General features: G+C 40.1%; 1 protein-coding gene across 1 annotated transcript in view; it reads left to right on the forward strand.

Annotated features, from left to right (window-relative positions):
• Magi2 (membrane associated guanylate kinase, WW and PDZ domain containing 2) overlaps positions 1 to 21,659 on the forward strand; it is a 439,692-nt gene that overhangs the window by 259,531 nt on the left and 158,502 nt on the right. The window contains exon 8 of the mRNA XM_033756513.1: positions 2,206 to 2,844. Coding sequence (XP_033612404.1) covers positions 2,206 to 2,844 — 639 coding nt within the window. The remainder of the gene's footprint in view (positions 1 to 2,205; positions 2,845 to 21,659) is intronic.

Below are 21,659 nucleotides of genomic sequence, written 5' to 3' on the forward strand. Positions count from 1 at the left end.
CTCTCTCCTATGTGCATCGAAGTTCACGGCACAGTAATCTTAAAAATAGCCCAAGATTTATAAGAAAGAATAGATGTTAAGAAACAGCAATGTGTGTGGCCAAACAATGGGGGCTAAGTATTAGCGTGGAATTAATGACGTAGACATGCAGCCATGGCTACCACAAATATATTCAGAGGGAAGTTAGAGCATTGAAGCTTATACCATTTACAAAATACACAAAATATTTTGGGGGATAATTATTATTTATCAAATACTGTTTCAAAGTAGTGTTTTTGTGGGTACCTAGATGTGACATAAACATAAAGTACATGTAAATAGCTTCAAATATAGGACAATGATTATTTCTGGAAAGGGCAGTAAGGTAATAAAGGAAAGAAGAGAGCGTTAGCCAAACAGGTGTCAACTAATATGGGCAATTTTCATTAAATTGGTATTTGTTTCCTTCCACCCCTCAGGCATATAAAATATAGTAACATTTAGAAGTACGGGAGGCAGGTGTAGAGGCTGCAAGGGGCTTAGTGGTGGAGCACTGATCTGGCAAGTAGGAGGCCTGGGTTCCACTCCCAACACCACCAAACAAGGGAGAAGCAGGAGAAAGAAACATAGTCTGAACCTGACCCTTCTCTGGGACTGGAGATGAGTAGAGTTGATGGAAACAACACCAAAGCGTGCCCGCTGCCCTCTGCTGTGAAGGAGTTGTGACAACAGGGAAGGGAGGCCCATGACAACTCCATCCCGACTCCATCCCAGTCCTGGGCAGTGCAGGATCCCCTCCAGCAGCCTGGTGGAGGAGTGAATTTCCGCCTCACCAGCCCCGCTCCTGAAAAAAAAAAAGTTTGGTGTTCTCACTTTCAGAGGGTTTGCTTACATTTAGGGAAAATAAATTAATCAAGTCAGTGCCCTCGGGGGCACTTAGGATTGTTTTATTCATAAGATTATTTAAGTGCAGTGAGTGAAGAAGTCGCTCCATATCATACACCTGTGAATGTTTGGAAAAGTTTTTAACTCTGAAAATTCAACTGGATCTTCCACTTTTGGTGTTTGCAATCCTGATGGACAAGGATGTCTCAGAGTGAAATCCCTAGCCATTTCTGAAATATCCTGATCGGTTAATGTCTTTCTGTGATTCATTGGACAGTCTGTGGAGACGCATCTCGTGTTTATCCTTCCTGCATTCCTCGTAGGGAGGCACGATCTCAGTTTGCAAGTGCAATTTTCAAGTATGATGGTTTGTGAGGATAAAAATACCAATCCATGATAAAACAGTTCTCCAAAAATAAAACTGTTGTTCATACATAATTGAAAATTTTAAAACAGTTATCTCAAACAATCATGCCTTTCTGCATGTTAAGGAGGAAAAGCCATTCTTCTGAATACGTTTTATAATGAATAATTCATATTTGAGGCATTTCTAAGATCATAAAGTTCGCTTCTAATCAGGAGACCTCTGCAAATCTGTGATGATTCACCAGAGAGAGGGCAAATGCCATTACTGAAAATGATCAGCAGAAATATCAATTTAATGATGATTAGAAGGCCAGGCCAGAGCAGCTTCCTGCTTGAATCCCAGGGCCCCAGTCTCCTGTATTCTATTTTAGCAACAGTGCGGTTAGCAACGGTCCACAGTGCAGGAGCTCTTATGGTGTCCCACAGACGCCCCAAGCTTTTCCTTCCTTGTCTCCTTTTATCCTCATAACAACTTTACAAAGGAGGGACTGAGATACCAGAAAATCCCAAACGCCAGGGCTTCCTTTTTAATCCAAACCTCAGGGCCACAGCTTCTTGATTTCATTTTGAAAATTTTGTGAACTGATGTGTACTGGAAAAGGAAAAGAAGATTGAAAAAAAAAAAAGCAGCATACAATGTATGTTTCTTCAAGGTACAAATTTTCCTGTCCCTCTAAGCCTTTCTTTCTGAAAAATGAAATTGTTTCTGAATGCAATATATGTACAATGATCAAATGCTGAAAAAAAAAATATATATATAGCATTTTTTTCAGCATTTGATAATTATATTTGTTGGCAGACCTCTTACAACCTTGAGTCACCTACAGTGAATTTAAGTATTATTCTAATTGATGTTTCCACTGCTTACTGAGAAACAGAGCACCTCTTTCACAGGTCTCATAAATAATTCCATTTCTCTCCGTCAGCGTTAACTGAACTTACCTCATGTTGTCAATCTCTCTTTCTTCCTTGCAGGTGATGTCATTGTCTATATTAATGAAGTTTGTGTCCTTGGACATACTCATGCAGATGTTGTCAAACTTTTCCAATCTGTTCCCATTGGTCAGAGTGTCAACCTGGTGTTGTGTCGAGGCTACCCTTTGCCCTTTGACCCGGAAGATCCTGCTAACAGCATGGTGCCACCCCTTGCAATAATGGAGAGGCCCCCTCCAGTGATGGTCAATGGAAGACATAACTATGAAACCTATTTGGAATACATTTCTCGGACCTCACAGTCGGTTCCGGATATTACAGATCGGCCGCCTCACTCTTTGCATTCCATCCCAGCTGATGGGCAGCTAGATGGCATGTATCCACCACCCGTCCATGACGACAATGTGTCTATGGCTTCATCTGGGGCCACCCAAGCTGAACTTATGACCTTAACCATTGTGAAAGGTGCCCAGGGCTTTGGCTTCACCATCGCCGACAGTCCCACAGGACAGCGGGTGAAACAAATACTCGACATTCAGGGATGCCCCGGCCTGTGTGAAGGCGACCTCATCATTGAGATCAACCAGCAGAATGTGCAGAACCTGAGCCATACGGAAGTAGTGGATATACTTAAGGACTGCCCCATTGGAAGCGAGACTTCTTTGATCATCCATCGAGGAGGTAAGACACGCTGGCTCAGCGATGCAGGGTGCCCGCGAAACAGTAGGAAGTTTACAGAAATCTTGTTAAAATGGAGGTTTCTGTACAATGGAATGAAGTCATGCTTTTCAAACGAGTGCTAAGAGAGTAATAGTAAAAACCATGACAGCAGGAAGCTGGATATTTGAATTTTGAGAATATATCTTTTCCTAGATTGTATTACACACAATCATAATAGTGCTTTCAGTCTTACCAAAATTTTGTCTTGAACTTAGAGGGTAGAGATTGAATCTCTAGCTGTGAATGTCTTCTATTTCAAAAGCTCATCAGCATATCAGTGGCCGGGGACTCGGGCTGGCTGCCCATCGCATTGGATGAGAACCCTGCTTTGCCAGGCCGTGGAGGCGGTGCTCTGAATGGTGTGTAGGATTCTGGGCCAGCGGGGGAGCCAGTCCAGCTCCTACCAAGCCCAAGCGTAGGCCCCATGACCCCCATAAGGACCACGGGAGCTCTGTGCTGTCAGAGCCCTTGCCAGAGTTCTGCAGTGTGGTTCGAGGCGCTTCTTCCCCTATTGGGGGTATTATTTCCCCCACCTTCTGTGACCTTGGAGGAAGGCACCAAACACGTCAGCGCTGGCGGTCTCCACCGGGGTTCTGCGTGAAGTGCGGAAATGGGAACAGGGAGGAAGGTATGGGAGCTCCATCTAGGAAGGACGTTTCTCCTCCCCGCCTTCTCTGTGGGGAGGCAGTGGGCAAAGCACAGGGCCTCCTCTGCTTCTCCTCATGATCGGGCCAAAAACTAAGAGCAGATCTGCCCCTGTGTTCTTGATCTGTGAAACTGGGGCTGAGGGAGGGAAGGGACCACGGATAAAGCGAGTCCCCCAAAACTTAGGAGGCGAAGACTCGGGGACACTTAGAAGTCCATGAGGCTCAGCCTGACCTGTCACAGGGGACAGTGACCCCCAGCCCTCCACGATGGTGTCCTTAGCTCTGAGTGGCCCAGAGCTAAAGTAGCTGAGTCTAAAGTAACACTCCAAGGCCTTGGCAGAGAAGGGAGAGGCGGAGGAGCAGTGCTGCGAAGAAGGCGAACTCGAGCACGAAGACCACACATGTGGCTGCCACTCAGGCCCATGGGAGAGCCCTGGAGCTCCCACTCCAGGGAAAGAAGCATACACGTGACTTCTCTGGCCCTCTCTGCAGGTATTTTCCCTTCAAGGAGGTAGCACATTGCTGGTTCACCAGATATGATGTGCTTATGAGCAATACCAAGCACAGTGTTCTGTGCCTGCATGAAAAAATGAAAATTATTGTGATAGAAAAGCCATGGTCAACTTCATCTCCCTAAGGCATCGTTACAAAACAGTACTTGAATCATGGTAGTTAAGCGTTGACCTTGTATTTTAATTTCTCCCACATGTTCAAAATATCTGGTCAAAAATCAAACTTGTGGAACCATTTGTAAATACTGAAAAGTGTAACTGAAACCACTGGGCAGTGTCCACTGTAAGATTCGTGGTGATAAATGTGGGCACAGTTGACGTAGTGGCTTCGTGTGAAAGCTTGACACAGCGGGAGAGCATACTTTGAAACGCTTTATCTCACTGTCACCGGCACCTTTCTGAGCACTGTGCCCTGCGGTCGGCAGGGTGGTCCTGTTCCCTGCCACTCTCCTCCTGTCCCTCTCCTGTTCTCCCCTGCTCACTCATTTAATCCTCAGTAATCGAAGTTTCGTTTCTTTTGGAGACAAGTGACTTGCTTTTCATTTTTGGCTAGTGTAGAATTGCAGAATTGAGCACCTTGAGATGCTTAAAGTGCTTCTAGTAAAGAAGGAGAAGGAGGAGGAGGAGGAGGAGGAGGAGGAGGAGGAGGAGAAATGAGGAGGAGAAGGAAGAGAGGAGGAGGAGGAGAAGGAGAGAAGGAGAAACTCTCACTTCCCCAGAACCCTGTGGTTTGTACTGATCTCTCTGAAATTAAGAGGAGCTAGCGCCAAAGTGATGAGAGTCCCTCTGATTATCTTGCAGGCTAATCAGAAGTACTTATTCTCACTCAGATAAGCATAGATTTTTCAAGAGAAGGTCACAGGGCTCAGTCCTTATCTCAGGACCATGATTGCTGTTATTATTTATAGTACTGTATTTTGTACTTACAAAGTGAAAATGTATGTGACTGCATTCTTAAAGCAACTCATACCAGAATGTATCCAACGCAAAGCAGTTGTCTGTCACGGCTCCAGGCTCTCAGTTCTTTTCCCCCAAATGTGCATGTTTTGTACGTCTGCTTCCAGGGAGCTCGTCGTCTGCTGGAACGTACACGAATATACGTAGTGCATTCAGGATGGATAGGATGGCATCACACACACACGCGCGCGCGCACACGCGCACGCCTCACTATAAATTTAGTTGTAAGCATTTACTTAACTGTTTTAGCATACACTGTGTGATATAATTTACATCACATTAAATTTACCAGCGGAAGCGGGTCTTTCATTGTTTCACTAAGATGACACAGTTATGCAGTAAGACCTTGAAATGGCATCACCCCGAGTGCTCTGGTGTCCACTTGGTGCCTGTCCTCTCTCATACCTTCAACCCCAGATAACCACGAATCTGCTCTCCAGTTTTGCCCCTCCGGAGTGTGTTTATAAATGGAAGCATATAGCACTTAGCATCACACTGTTGAGAATTACCCAGCCGACACGTGTATCGATGATTTGTTTCTCTTGTTGACAGTTGTATGAACCTATCTTTGTCTGTTCACCAGTGATCAAATATATGAGTTATTTTCACACTGGGTACTTAGGAATAATTTTGCTAAAATACTTGGATACAAGTGATTGCTTGTACATATGTTTTCACTTTTCTTGGTCGGACACCTAGGCTTGGTGTTGCTGGAAGCTATGCAAAGTGTATACTTACAATTGTTAAATGGCTGTAACCTTGTGTGCTCCACCAGCAGTGTATAAAGCTTCCAATTATAGCCCACTGTTTCCCATATTTGGTATAATGGGCTTTTTTAATCTAGTCATTCTAGTGAGTGTGTACTGCTACTTTTTGTGGTTTTAATCTATATCTCCCTGATCTTTTCACATATTTTCATGTGCTTATTAACATTAACATATCTTCTTTGGTAAAACGCCTAAGTGAATAACTTGTCCATTTATAATATTGGGGTTTTTTTGTCTCCTTGAGTTATGAAAGTTCCTTATAGTAATCAGAGTGCAAGTTCTTTTTAAAATACCTTAAAATACCTTCACACAGTGGCAGTATCATAGCCAGTTTGGTTTATCTGAGGCATGATGATTATGGCAGATTAAAATAAATGATTTGCAAACTGGGCATGGTGGCACATGCCTGTAATCCCAGCACTCGGAAGGCTGAGGCAGAAAGATCGCTGTGAGTTCGAGACCAGCCTGGGCTACATAGTGAGTTGCAGGTCAGTCTTAACTACATAGTGAGCCTCTCTCAAAAAACCAATAAATAAATGAATGGATGGATGGATGAATGAATGAATGAATGAATTGCAAATATTTTATCCAAATCTGTGACGTCTTATTTCATGTTCTTTTTGGTGACTTTTGAAGCACAAAAGATTTGTAATTTTTAGAAAGTCAAATTTATCAATTTTTTTCTTGCATGGATCTTTCTTTTGGTGTTATATCTTCGCCTAACCCAAAATTGCAAACTTTTTCCTGTGTTTTCTTCACAGGTTATATATTAATACATATTTAGGCCTATAAACCAATTTAAGATAATTTTTATCTATAATGTAAAATAAGGACTTAATTCATTTTTTGCATGTGCATATTCAATTGTTCTAGCATCAATTTCCTAGAAAAGCTATTCTTTCCCACTGAATTACCATGGCACTTTTGACAAAGATTAATTAGTAGAAATGTGGAGGCTTATTTCTAGACTCTATTCTTTTCCATTGGACTGTGTGTCTATTATGTTAATAGCACACTCTCCAGATGATTGTAGCTTTATGTTGTGTATTGAAAGGAGAGAGCATTCTACAACTTTTTCTCCCTTTTCAAAATGATTTTGTCCATTCCAGACCCCCTGAATTTCCATAGAAATAGAAATTTTAGGATTAGGTTTTTAAATTATTTTGTTAAAAGCCTGCTGAGACTGGTGTTGCACCAAACCTATAGCACAATGTTCCTCTTTAACATTAGACCTTTCAATTCTTAATGTTGCATACATAGCTCTTAATTCGTTTGAGCATTCCTTAGTCTCTCTCAGCACTGGTTTATAGTCTTGAATGTTCAAATCTGTACTTCTTTTGTTAAACTTACTCCTAGGTATTTATTATGCCTGATGTTATTGTAAATAGAATTGTTTCCTTGCTTTGTGTAAATAGAATTGTTCCCTTGCTTTGTGATGGTGGTTGCTGCGTGGTACTGGGAGTTGAATCCAGCAGCCTTCTACCACCGAACTAGATCCTCCCACCACCACCACCCATTTTTGAGACAGTGTCTTAGTTATTTTCCTTATTGCTGGGACAAATTGCTGACACCCACAACTTAAAAGAGGAAAAGTTTATTTTGGCTCGTGTTTCAGTCCCTAGTCTGCTGTCTCCAAAGCACTGTGGCTCGGCAGGAGGCCACCGCGGAGGAGAAGCAGAGTGAAGGCAGGAAGGCTGGGGAGGGAGACTGACCCTTGCAGGCCACGCCCCCGGGGACTCACTTCCTCAGACCTGGCCCGGCCTTGTAACCGCACAGTAAGAGGTTAGCCTGGTCCATCCCTGCTCATAGCAACCCCAAGACCCATAACCTTCCCTAAGCCCCGCCCATGAGCACCTAAGGCTCTTGGGAGACATCTATAAACCGTAACAGTGTCTCGCTGCATTGCCCAGGCTAGACTTATGCTCGAGTTCTCATGCCTCACTCTCATAAGTAGCTGAGATTATAGAGAATTGTTTTCTTAATGTCGTTTCCAAATTATTTGTTGCTAGCATGTATAAGTGCACTCGTTTTTTGTTCTTGTACACTGCAAATTTATTAAACTCACTTTTCAGATCTGAGGCTTTTTGAGACCCCAGAATATTTTTCTATTTCCTCCATTCAAATTTGTAGACCTCTGTTTCTCCTGGCCTTACTCCACTAGCTAGAGCTTCTGGTACACGGTTGAATGCAAGGCGTGTGAGCAGACAGACATCCTTATTTTGTTGCCAAGTTGAGGGGAAAGCATTAATCTTACACCATTAAAGTGCGATTTTCAGTGCAGGCTTCTATGTGCCCTTTTTGAAGTTGAGAAAGTTCTACTCTTAGCTTGATGAGAATTGTAATAATTCATGGGCCCTGGGTTAGTTATATCAGATATTTTTCCTGTGCCTATTGAGATGATCATATAGTTTTTGTCTGTTTTTCCATTCCTGCAGTATATTATATAACACGATTTTTAAATGTTGAACTAATTTTGCATCCTGGGCATGACCCATGGGGTAATGGTACATAATTCTTTTTGTGTGTTGGTGGATTCTGTTTGCTTATATTTTGTTAAGGTTGTTTGCACTTGTTTATGGGAAGATTGTTCTTTTTTGTTTTCCTAAAATGGGTAACTTTGGAATGAGGTAGCTTTGGAATTAGCATAACAGTGGCCAAAGAAGATAAGTTATAACATGCCCTATTCCAAGCTCTGAAGTTTATGTTTATATTATTTCTTCCTTACAAGTTTGACACAGTACTATTTCTAGGTTGAACTTCTACGTATTAGAAAATTTTTCAGTTCTTACTCAATTTCTTTTCTTGATTTAGGTTTGTTCCAATTTTCTACTTATTTCTTCATGAGTCAGTTTTGGTAATTCATTTCTTTCTATAAATCTTTATCATATTCTAAGTTGTTGGATTTGCATACATTTTTCATAAATTTTTATAGGATTCTTTCTATGGACCCACCTTTTCTGTTCATTGATTTTCTTTATGACTTTCTTTTCTGTTTTTGTTTCAATATTTTCCACTCTAGTCTCTAGAATTTCTTCTCTTCAATCCTCTTTAGTTTTGATCTTCTTTTCCGTTACTGTCTTTTTTGAGTGAATGCTTAGATCAATGATTCTAGTTCTCTTTTTCTAATAAAAACATTTAAGGCAATTTTACTCTAAGAACTGTAGTAATTCTAAAAATTTTGAAATGCTGTGTTTTCTTTTTTTTTTTTTTCTTTATTAATCCAGGATATTTTCCCGATAATTTTGTCTGGCTCATTGGTGTCTTAGAACTACGCTATTTGCTTTTCAGACATTTGGAATTTTCCAATTTTTCTGTTGCCAATTTCTCATGATTTTGTTGTAAAAGAGACTGTATAAATTATTTCAGCACTTTTAAATGCATGAAAAATTGTGTATAACACCCTAGGGCCTTGTTTCTTTTTTTTTTTTTTCCTTTTCTTTTATTGAGTTTATTGGTACATTTTAGGTATACAGTACAATTACATTCATTATTGGGATCTTGTACCTTTACATGACAGGTCTTGGTTCTCATTTTTTCCCCTTGTCCCTACCCTCCCTTCACCCCCTTTTCCCCTCCCCATTTACAAACACTTTATTTCCATTTTTTTTCATTTTCTCATATTTTCTTCTTTTCCAGTATTACCTTTCCCCTACCATTCCCATTTTCCCTACACCTTTAGCCCTTTTCTTCCTATTTCTCATGGTCAATTATCTCATTAGAATCTATATATATATATTATATTATAGCTTTTCAAACCAGAGAAACTATTCAGTATTTACACGTGTGACTTATTTATTTCACTTAGGAGTATATCCTCAATATGTATCCATTTTCTTATGAATGACTCTAGTTTCTCATTCTTTATGGCTGAGTAGTATTCCATTTTATAGAAAAACCACATCTTCTAAATCTTGGAAACAGCCCATTTGCCCATCAGTTGGAAATAGGGCCTTGTTTCTTTTAACTTATTTTAGAGAGTTTTGCATATTAGTTCAGAAATATCTCATTCTCAATCCTTATTTGATCACATACTGATATTTTTGTTGCTTTCAGTATTTTCTTTTATAAACAATGGTGTATCTTTATAATCTATCTTTACACAAGATTATAAAGCTATAATATAGATCCATTTTTCCTTTTCTTCAACAAACACTTCTTAAATGCTCAAATATGTTAGGCATTGTTTGTTTGCTTGGCTCCAGAGGTAAAGTGACAAACCAAACCTAGCTTTCCTTCTTTTTCATGGAGTTAGCAGTCTATTGGTGAGAAATGACAAAACAAATACCAACCAACAGAAATATATCCTGTGTGGACTACATTTATATCTTCCCCCCTGCCGCAGCTTTTTTCTTGAATACTAATGTTATAAGTTTCTTTACTGAGTTATCATCTTATTTCTCATATTTTTTATTTCATTTCACAAGCTCTGGGAACATACATTCACACCACGTATGAATAACAAGTATTTTCCTTCCTGCTTTCTTATTTCCATTCCTCAGTTTTATCTTATTTAATGCATTTTTCTGCTGTTTCTTGAACAATATCAACAGTGAGGGTTGTGAGGATGTCTATTTTATTGATAAGAGAAATGGAAACAGGCCTATTTTATGCTGTTAAATGTACTATAGAACTATCCCTTAGCTCCCATTTCATTAAGAATCTTTACTAAAAATTGATGAAGAATTTTATCAAAAGCTCTTTGGCACCTTTGGGGATGATAATATTTTTTTTTTACTTCTGTAGTGAATTGTATTATGGGATTCATTAGTGTTGAACTATCCTTTCACCCTAGGAACAAACTATATTTAATCTAAGCAGAGTATTCCTATAATGTGATTATAGATTTTGTTTATATGTAATTTGACGGTAATATGAATTTGTTATATTGGTCTCAAGTGTTCTATTTTTTTTTTTTCTGTCTCTGTCGCTCAGAGTTTGCTCTCACTGTTATACTAGTGCCAGAACTCCCCTTTCTTTGCTGAGACAGTTTAATTAGCATTGAAGTTGGCTGTTTCTTGAAGATATAACATCCACCTCTAAAATTATCTAGTTCTGGTGTGTTGGATCTTGTTTGGTTTTGTGTGTTTGGTTTAATTTGGATTCGTTGAGTTACCCTTTTTACGACTTCCTTAATTACTTCTACAGTGAGTGGAGTCTCTGTCATGCCGAGCCGAGTTTCTATAATGTATGTTATCTTAGAAAATTATCTTTTTCCTTCATGTTTCTACATATGTGTCAGTCAAATGGAAAATAAGTAGTCCCCATTTTGCTTCCTGTTTCTATTTTACCTAAAAATATTTCTGTTATCGTTATTTCTTGTTAGTGCTGTTTTCTCAGTTAGGCTGGCTGAAGTTGCTTTACGTCGTAATGGTTCGAGAAGCACACCAGTTCATTGTAAAGAGTTGGCTTTCTGAAGCTCAGCCTGGTTCAAAGGAGGGAAAGCTTCCTCTCTTCACCCACAGAGGCCGTTTGATGTCTGGGGTGAAGCAAGCCCGATGGATTGCCAGAAGCAAGCCCGATCATATGCGTCACTTGCACTTGGATTAAATACAAAACCATCCCTACTTGTGTAATTCGTGAACCTGTCATAAGTTGCACTTGACTGAGTTTTGAAATTGTTTTCTTTCTATTTCTAGAAAATAGGTCCCAAACAGTTTTCACTACATCAGTATATTCCCTTTTTATGCAGACGGTATGATAACTAACTAGTATGAGTCATGCACATCTCTTTTTTTCTTTTCAATCAAAGAGAATTCAGAGTTTTTAGGAGTCCACTTGGACTATAGCACAGCTTTATTTGAGGGAAAAAAGCTTAAAAATTATGAACAAAGCAAATTGCTTTTCTACTTAAAATGTCAAAAGGCATATTAGAGAAAAACATTGTATCCCAATTTTTAAACTCAAAGGAGAAAATATTAAAAAGAACACTGTAAGAAGTATTGATTTTTTAATAGTGCTAATATTTCTTTTCTAAAAAATTTTACTTAGAAATAATTTGAGATTCACAGAAAAAATGCAAGTACCTTTACCCACATTGCTGCTATTTTTCCCTACTTGTTTTATAAATGTGCGGTGGGATGTTGCTGAACTATTTGAGAATATGTTTCATATATTATACCTCTTTACCTCCAAATACTATTTTTTGTTTCATGTTGCTTATTTGGAGATTTGAGCAGCCACCTAGTTATACAAAAGATACTTTTGAGAACTGCTTTGAGTTTAAAAAGCACCACACCATACAAAGAACAAAAAGTAAGAAATCATCAGATTTAACCATAAGCTAGATTTAAATACTCATCAGTAATAAAGATCTGATGATCTGATATTGGAATATTTCTGAGAGACATGAAAGCACTAGTTATTTGAAAAGATTGGTGCCCAGAGAGATTGGGAGAAACTAAAAATGGGTATTTGTATTAGTCAGCTCTCTGTCACTGTCACAAACTACCTGAGAAAACCCATTTCAAGAGGGAAAGGTTTATTTTGGCTCATGGTTTCAGTCTGTGGCCAGCTGGCTCCATTGCTTTTAGACCTGGAGCTAAGCAGAATCATTAGGGCCACAGGGTATGGCGGAGGAAAGGTGCTCACTTCATGGAGCCAGGAAGCAGAGTGAGAGAGACAGAGTTGATGGGCCAGGAACCACATAGCGACCCCAAGGCCAGTCCCCCATGAGCCACTCCCTTCAACTAGGCTGCGCCTCCTCTTTCCATCACCACCCCAGAATGCCACCAAATGATGGTCTCAAGACTGGATTAATACGATCTCATCCTCTGAAAACCCACTTCTGAACACATGAGACTTTGGGAGTATATTTTAACAATAAACTATAACACTGACAAAATTAACTATAAAAATGTTTTACAGCAAATATTATATAATCAAGTTTCCTGCTTGACATTGGCAGACAGAAGTGTGTATGACCGAGAGAGCCTTGTAATAAATACACAGCATGAGTTGTAAATGACGTGGTAGACTGGCCACTTATATTAGCAGATATGCCCTGAAGTCGTACTGGCTTACAAGGTGTTGGGAAACTATGATACATGCTTACATTTTTAAAAAATTATTGTAGTGAAAGACTCATTGCCTTCCCCAAAATATCATTCTCACTTCTTTCATTTTCTGAAGCAGATCTGGAAGTTCTCTGACCTGAGTGCCTCTAATTGCACTACTGTGACTGTCCTGATGTCCTCAATTGAATCAAAATGTGTGCCTTCCGGGGAAGAGCCTGCAGTTACACAGTGTGAAAAAGCCCTCCTCTCTATGGGACGGTGGTCAGCATCTGCATTCACCATAGTTTTGATCACACTCACGAAAGAGGACTGCAGAGCTGCTTCAGAAGGTGGCAGGAACAGTGACAGTGTGTTCAAAGCAAGGGGGATTAATGGCAATGTCTTTTAATTTAATCATCTTTCATTTAAATATTCATCATGTGTTTTACTTTGATCACCCCTTGTAATTCAATGCAACTCTGTTTGTTCCTTGCTTATGTAATTTCCAGGGCACAAGTTCCCAGATGGCAAATCTCCTGGGCAGCTCTCTTCCATGCAGTGAAGGGGCTTCGGCCCCCCCGCAGGACACCCCTGAATAAAAACAAAGAAGTGGCTGCCATGCTAAAGGCCTTAGAGGCCGGTGCTGGGGTGGGGGGTACAGCTCTTCTTCCCACTCTCCATTGACAACAACTTACTTGGATCTGATTAAGCGTGAGAGACTGGGATGTGCACATTTCCTATGACTGCTACAGGGGATAAGGGCACGGTGTGCAGAGACCCGTGCAGCAGACACTCTGCTCTCGCATTCCTCATACACCATCTGTACCTTGACCAGACTGTCAGAGAGGGGTCCCCAAACGTCGGAAACCTAGTGCGTAGTGTCAGTGACGTGATACCCCATCTCAGGCATGTGGAAGGGCCGTGGGCCTCATAGGGCACACTCCAGGTGGGGAAACTGTCTCACCGATGAGTCTGAGGGTAAGAGAAACGTGATAATGGAAAGGCGTGCAGAGTTGCTGTCACACCACGTGGAAGTAGCAGAAACAAAACTGCAGTATTCATGGGTTTTTACATTAGATCAGTTTCCCCAATTTTTGTGGGGAAAAAACGGTCTGATGGCTCTGCTTGTGTGTGTGAGTTATTCACCCAGTTCCTCATGCATCCGTCCACTGTGTGCTTTTGGAAGATGTGCTGGGTGCCCAGCACTGGCTCAGGTGTTGAGAATGTGGCAGTAATCAAAGCAAAGCCTTGTAGCAAGGAGCTTCCCTCGCCGGAGAGATCAGATGGTAGGCAAGAAAATTCATGCCAGGGATGAGAAAGAAGAAAAACTGAAAAGGAGAGGCAGAGAGAGGCGAGTGGGTGGGCAAGAAAGACAGCTCTCTTTTGGCAAGAGGAGCCAGAGAAAGGCGTCCTGCAGAAATCTAAAGACAGTGAGAGAGCAAGCGAGCAGTATCTGAGGAAGAGCGCGAAGGCACGCGGAGGCCCGGAGGCAGGGCTGTGCTTTGCAGCGGTAGCAGCGGGGGCTAACATGGCTGTGGCTGTGCGGAAAGGCCGGGACGGCGATGAGATCAGAGAGGGGAGCGGAGGCAGCTGTGCGGTGTCTTCTGGAGCCATGGGCCATAGGAGAGACGTGGGTTTCACTCTTGAATGAAATGCAAGCCTGAGGAGCAGAGGAGTGATGTGGTAGGACAGCGGGAAAGGCTCTCGTGGCTCTGTGCGGAGAACAGACTGCTGGGGAGCGAGCCCGGAAACAGCCTGCACAGAGCTCTAAATGAGACAGGAAGAAACTTGCAGCAGGCGGGGAGGCGTGAAGCTGGGAAGTAGGAAGTGGACTGCGAATGTACTTAAAGGAAGAGCCAGAGGACTTGCTGGCAGAGGGTGGGGGACAGGAGGGACAGGAAGAGTTCGCAGCCAGCAAGGTTTGTGGCCAGAGCAGTGAGAAGGGTGGAGTTGTCCTTACTGAGATGAGTCTGTGGGATGACATGGGTGTGGAGCGCAGGCAGGGGAGCTGAGAGTCCAGTGTGGAAGATGCCAAGCGTGAGGCACCTTTCGGCCGTCCAGCAGGGAGGAGACCGAATGAGGGTGACAGAGAGTGTGTGCGGAGACACGGGAGAAGCGCTCTCGGGCTGAGGACTGCGAACCTCAGCTTTACAGGTCGGCAGAGTGACTAGAAAAGAGAGCGGGCTCTCTAGCCTTGTGAAGGACACTGCTTAAGTCGGAGGGCATGAACGCTTGTGCCGAGGACTGCATAACACAGGACCAGGGATTTTGAATTAATTTAACAAGAGCAAATATTTTTAGCAGACATGACATTCAAATCAGTTGAAAAAAATTTAATTTGGTGGAGTCATTGGTGAGAAGTTGATCTTAGTGTCCTGGTCACTTGAAAAAAAAAGCATCTTCTATTTTTGAATCCGTAGTGTGTGTTTACTTGCATGTGCTATAATTTTATATATCTTTGGGGACAGGGAGTATTACAATTTCTCTCTTCTTCATTAGCCTGCTATTCAATCCGTGTGAGATGGGCATCTTATTACCAAGAGAACTGACGCTCTGGTTGCACCGGTGTCCGAGTTAGGGAGATGCTCTGTAGGTCCCACCAGCACCCGGCAGAGCTGTTGCCTTTCTTACCGTCTTGCGCCTCATTTCAGTGAGGGCTTAGGTGGAAGGAACGGCACTGTCGTATTGGTGAGACTCTTGGAGACCACTTAGGTTTTTAGCAGCCTTTTATCATAAAGTCCAAGTGCCGTACACATAAAACTTTTTAAACTGCAGCTTTTCTTTTACTCAAAAGTACCCCATCACATACATGCATGCACACACAAACACACACACAGAGCCATACATGCACACGCACACACACACACACACACACACACACAACACACCAGATAAGTAATAGGATTAATATACCAATTTTTCTATTTGAAAATATATCTGTTGGCCATTTTTTAAGTATAAATGGAAGAATAGAGAGCAAAAGTGTTTTATAGATGGTAAATCCATATACAACACGTAATAGGATGTAACTGTTCATTATTGATTTAATCTCAGTCTTTCTCTTTTACCCCATTTGCTAATTTAAGGATATTGTAAGTGCAAATAAGAAAAGCACATGTGGAGATTTACATTTATCACAGTCATCCATATAAATATAAGTAATTCCTCTAGCAGAGATACATAGAAATGCCAATTCAGAGAAACTACTGGCTTTTAAAATACCTCATTTAAAGTAGCTAATTTCCCTGAAGAACTAGGCCTGTATCTTACTTGCCATTTTCCCCGAGAGCTTGGCATGCACATTTGTTGAATTATTTTATTGTTATGACATTAGAGAGAGAGGACAGTCACAAAACACAATCAGGAAGATGCCTGTGTGACTCAAGTAATGTGGCTGAGTGTGTAAAACAGGACAGAACTCTTTCTCCGCTGATTTTCTTCTGTTCACGCTTCTACAGCAACCTTAAGAAAGCTCACTTCTCTTTGATCGTGTCCCAAGCAAGGCTCTGACTAATTTGTCTCTCTTTTTCTTCTTTGTCCATTCCACGATTGTGCCAGGTTCTGTGATAAATATGAAGACAGTGAACAAAATAAGTTCTTGTTATGGAGTTTATGTCTACTGGGTAATAACATATTAATACTGTGAATTGACCCACCCACTGTGCTAGTTATCTGGCTATAAAATTTGTCATACAACAGAGTTCTCGGAAGACATAACAGCTTATTGGCCCTAGGGTGAAAGATTCATTTAACTGGAATCAGAATAGCAGGGTTTCTAGTACAGTCTGTGCTACGAATGCTCTTGATCATGAGTTACAAGCTGATTTAGTTTTAATTATGCCTTCATTAGATGTGGGCCCCAGGAGAAAGGACTTGTAAAGAATAGTTCGCTTTCTGTGTATCAGCGGTAAACCTATGTCCTCTCTCGTTCTAATCCACAGTAGTGATTTCCTGAAGCTCATATTTCAAGCTTACTAACCTTATGTGAAATTTGGCAAGTGAAGATTTTGCAATTCCATAAAATGTCAGAGATAACTGCCAGGATGCATGTATCGCTGTGATATGATGACTTCGACTCTTTCAGGAAGATACCTAGAATGGAAATAGCTGGGTCAAATAGAAGTTCTAGCTGTAATTTTTTTTTCTTTTTATTGAGTTTATTGGTACAATCTAGGTCTACAATACAGTTACATTCATCATTGGGATTCTGTACCTTTACATGACAGGTCTTGGTTCTCATTTTTTCCCCTTGTCCCTGCCCTCCCTTCACCCCCTCCTCCCCTCCCCATTTACAAACACTTTATTTCCATTTTTTCAATTTCTCATATTTTTTCCTCTCCCTTATTACCTTTCCCCCACCCTTCCCACTTTCCCCACATCTTTAGCCCTTTACTTCCTATTTCACATTATAAATTGTCTTATTAGGATCCTGTGTGCTATTATAGTTTTTCACACCAGAGAAACTATTCGGTATTTCAATTAAAGAAATCTCTGTACAAACATTAAAAATAGGGAATCCTAAAATAAAACTAAAAAGGAAAGTAAAAGATAAAAGGCAATGATGTAAGATTAAAATAATCCTTAATTCTGAAGATGAAAATGGTCCCTGAACATATTTAAATTGCTTCTTGTTCTTGTAGTCTTAAGTCTTATCTTTCTTTTTTTTTTCATTTAGAGAATGCTTTATTAGTTTCTGTAAGCAAACCCATGTAGATATGACCTTACATATTTAATACAGTGTGTTGCCCCTGTACAAATGGCAAAAAAATAAAACTAAATTAAAATTAAAATTTTAAAAAATTAACATTTCTAGACCAATATGGCTGTCAATTTCTGTACAATGCCAACTCAACACAGTAAATTGGGATAACTTGTTCCAATGACAGCACAGTTAGTTTCCAAAAATTCAAATTATATATATGTATGCATATATATATTTATATTTATATAAAAAGGCCAATAATAGCAGTGTGTTATGCATCAATAGCAGCAACAGCTTTTCCAGCTTCTGCAGTCATCTGAACAAAATTACAGACATTCAGCACATTCCATTAAAAAAACAAAAACAGAAAAACACAGAAAAGAATAATATCCAGAAAACATCAAAGTTCTGTTGCTGTTGTGGTACCTGGCACCATTTTTTTTTTTAGCATCTTTAGTATTTTTAGCAATAATACTAGAATCAGTTTTGGTTTGAAATTTGCTTTGTCTGCAAATAAGATTGCTACCCCTGCTTTTTTCTGGGCTCCTGTCACATGGAGAATTGTTTTCCATCCTTTCACTTTCAGTCTATGGGCTTCTTTTTGCACTAGGTGTGTTTCTTGTATACAACATATTGTTGGATTTTGCTTCAAGGAGAGCCTGGAGTGAGATATTTCAAGTACTAAAAGAGAACAACCTCCAACCTAGACTGATGTATGCTGCAAAACTCTCTTTCAAAATGGATGGGAGACTAAGATACTTCCACAACAAAGAATACCTGAGAAACTACATGAATACCAAACCAGCACTACAAGGAATTCTAAACAAGATCCTAGAAAAAGACAATGAAGGCAACAACACCATGAGGCCTAACAGAGCAAAACAAATAGGCAAGGCAAGAAATTAAAAGGAGAAGGTGAAAAAGTAAAAAGAGTCAACAAAAGGCCAATAACATGACAATAGTAAATCAGTACATATCAGTTATAACCATCAATGTCAATGGCCTCAACTCACCAATCAAGAGAAATAGACTGGCAAAATGGAATAAGAAGCAAAATCTAGCTGTAATTTTTTGAGGAACTGCGACACTGTTTTTCACAGTTGTACTAGATTACATTCCCTCTAATATGGAAAGGTTCCTTTTTTCCCATAACATCACCATTATTTGATTTCATTTTTATTTGATTTCTTGATGATAGCCATTCTTTCTGGAGTAAGATGACATCTCAGTGTTGTTTTGATTGCATTTCTCTAATGGTCAGAGATGTTGAAAATCTCTTCAGGTACTTATTACAAACATGCATACCCATGTTTATCACAGCACAATTTATAACACTTCAATCTTTAAAATGACATATTTCCACATCAACAGATGAATGGACAAAGAAAATGTGTTATTTACGCACAATGAAGTTCCACTCTGCCATAAAGAATGATAAATTTGAGGTATTTGTAGGTAAATAAATGTACCTCAAGACCATAATATGAAGTGAAATAAATCAGATACACAAACTTAAATATTGCATGATTCCTCTTACACAAGAAACCCAAAGTATGAATAAAGAATAAATTAAAATATAGCTAATGGGAAGCAGGGAAAGGGGAAGAGGAACAAAAGATGGAGGGCTGTGGAAGGGAGGATAAGGAAAAGGGGTGGAAAAAGAAAAGAATTTAAGGAAAAAATGGAAGTAGACCTCTTGCAAATGGGAAGGGGATCAAGAGTTGCAAGGGAAAAGTGAGAGATGTGAGGGGTAGGGCACGAAAGCAGAACTAAACTGTGTGATGGACATGTACTCACCCCGATGAGAAATGTACTTACTATGTACTACAAACTTGTACTGTAGTAACACAAACTTTTTAAAAGGCAAAGATGTAATTCTGACACTGCATAAAGGTGATCAAATTCACTATTATATAAAATATGTTCAACCAGTTTGTGCAAATCATTTTACATGAGAGAGGGAATCTTAGTATCTTTTCATTAGGGCTTTTTTAAAAAAGAGGTATAAACAGGACAGGGGATTTAGCTCAGCAGTTCGGTGGCCTGCCTTGCAAGCGCAAGGACCCAAGTTCAATTCCCGGTACCAAAAAAAAAAAAAAAATAGAGGTTTAAGTCAAGCTGGGCATGTTGGCACATGCCTGTAATCCCAGCACTCGGGAGGCTGAGGCAGGCGGATCCTGTGAGTTCGAGACCAGCCTGGGCTACATAGTGAGTTCCAGGTCAGTCTCAACTACACAGTGAGACCCTGTCTCAAAAACAACAACAACAACAAAAAGAGCTATAAAGTCAAATCTGGAAATAATCAGTACTCAATAAATTTACTTAGCAACTCTCAAATTTTCTTGGTTCTATATATCTTAAACCTTAAATAACAACAAAAAATCCCATTCTCTACTCTGCCATGATAGTGTAATGAATTATGTCTTGGAAATTATGCTGGTCATGTCAAAAATTGCTTTACCTCTAGAGTGCTAGTTTCTTATGCATGAGAGCCGAAATTTTAGTGAACTATGTGTAAAACTATGGTTGTACAAGAGAATTCTAGAAATAAACCCCAAACATTTGTCATGAAGACTGTTAAAACACAGTGCTTAAGGTACCAGGGCTTACTTGTGGAATAAATGAATGAAATCACCTCCGGTATTATCTTGCTACAAAACCTTACAAAGTTACGTTCATTTTTTCCATTTTGCAGAATATGAAATCATAGACTTTTAATGAAAATAAATTCTACCAAAAAGTGCAAATGAAAATAATTGCAGTTATTATACCACATTAATGAGAGTTATGCTAATTGCCCTAAAATTTAAGGAAAATATATTATGTTTTGCCTGGCCTCCTAATTAACATTATTTCACAATGTGCAGTGCATTTGTGGAGAATTTTGTAGTGCATTAGATAAATCAGTTTTACATTTCCAGGAGAGTGGGTTTTAAGGAGGATTATAATGCATTTTGGTTCAAAAACTATTTACAAACCATTTTATACTGGCCGATTGGAAACACTGTACCAAAGCACAGTTTGCACTTAAATTTTTGAATAAAATTTAGTGAGGGAAGCACAAGTCAATCCATTTCAGTTAAATGGCTGTGAATTGGGGATGTATATTAAATGTTAGATGTTCGTTTTCTTTAAATGCTAACAAATACCCAAAACACATATGCCAGCAGTTTATAGTGATCTGAGGGCCCACTAAACCCCACTTGTCATGTAATAAAAATGAAAACTTTTTGACCATTAAAATGCATTAACCAAGGCCGGGGATTTAGCTGAGCAGTTCGGTGGCCTGCCTTGCAAACGCAAGGACCCTAGTTCAATCCCCGGTACCAAAAAAAAAAAAAATGCATTAACCAATCTACATTTATTTGAAGCTAACCGAATGTGCCGTCATTTTGCATGCTAGTAGATAAGTTCTTCTCAAATACCTCGGAAACTTGCCTGTCCTTTCTTCCTCTCTGGCTTCAAACGACATTTGCCATTCCTCTCGTCCGGGACGCTAACTTCACCTTGTCTGTAAGGAGGTCAATCCTATTTTCAGAACTGCTTTATTAGTATGGTCTTTAACACAGACACTGTTGGAACTACCTTTCTCTTGGGCACCTTGCCTTAGCCTACTTGCCTGAATTTTTCCCATTCTTTAAGAGCCTTTTCTGGATTGTGCATTGCTCTCTGAGCATGAATCTTTCTTTTCTTCTGTTCTCATCCAACTTTCTTGAAAGATCACCCATTCTGCCTGCATGCACCCCTCACCTATTCCATAAGCCATTTGAGAGAGTTCTTCTTGGAGGAAAAGCCTTCACTTACCACCTGTACTTCTCATGTGCCATGCCCCTCCCAGCCCGTTGCTGTCTGGCTTCTGTCCCCACGGTGCTACTGAAAATGCTCTCTGACGTGCGCAGTGGCTTCCTCTGTGTCCTGTGAAGTTCCTTCCCAAATCTGTGCTCCCACTTTCCAGTACACTGATCTCCTCCAGACAAGTTCCTAGTTCTTTGCTTCTTCTCAAACTCCTTCTGTGAATACCTCGCAGTGTCCATTCCTCAAAAACTAAGATTACCCGCTTTTGTTCCTTGTAACTTGTTTGGTGTATTCTCTAAGAATAGGTTTCTCTACCCTCATCACCATGACCTTGGCTCCACGCGCAGTCCCATCTTCTTGCATGATTTTGTTTTTCCTCTTTTTTTTTTTTTTTTTTTTTTTTG

Source organism: Fukomys damarensis, unplaced genomic scaffold (genome assembly GCF_012274545.1).
Source record: "Fukomys damarensis isolate Sample0158 unplaced genomic scaffold, DMR_v1.0_HiC HiC_scaffold_4, whole genome shotgun sequence".
Taxonomy (NCBI): Eukaryota; Metazoa; Chordata; class Mammalia; order Rodentia; family Bathyergidae; genus Fukomys; species Fukomys damarensis.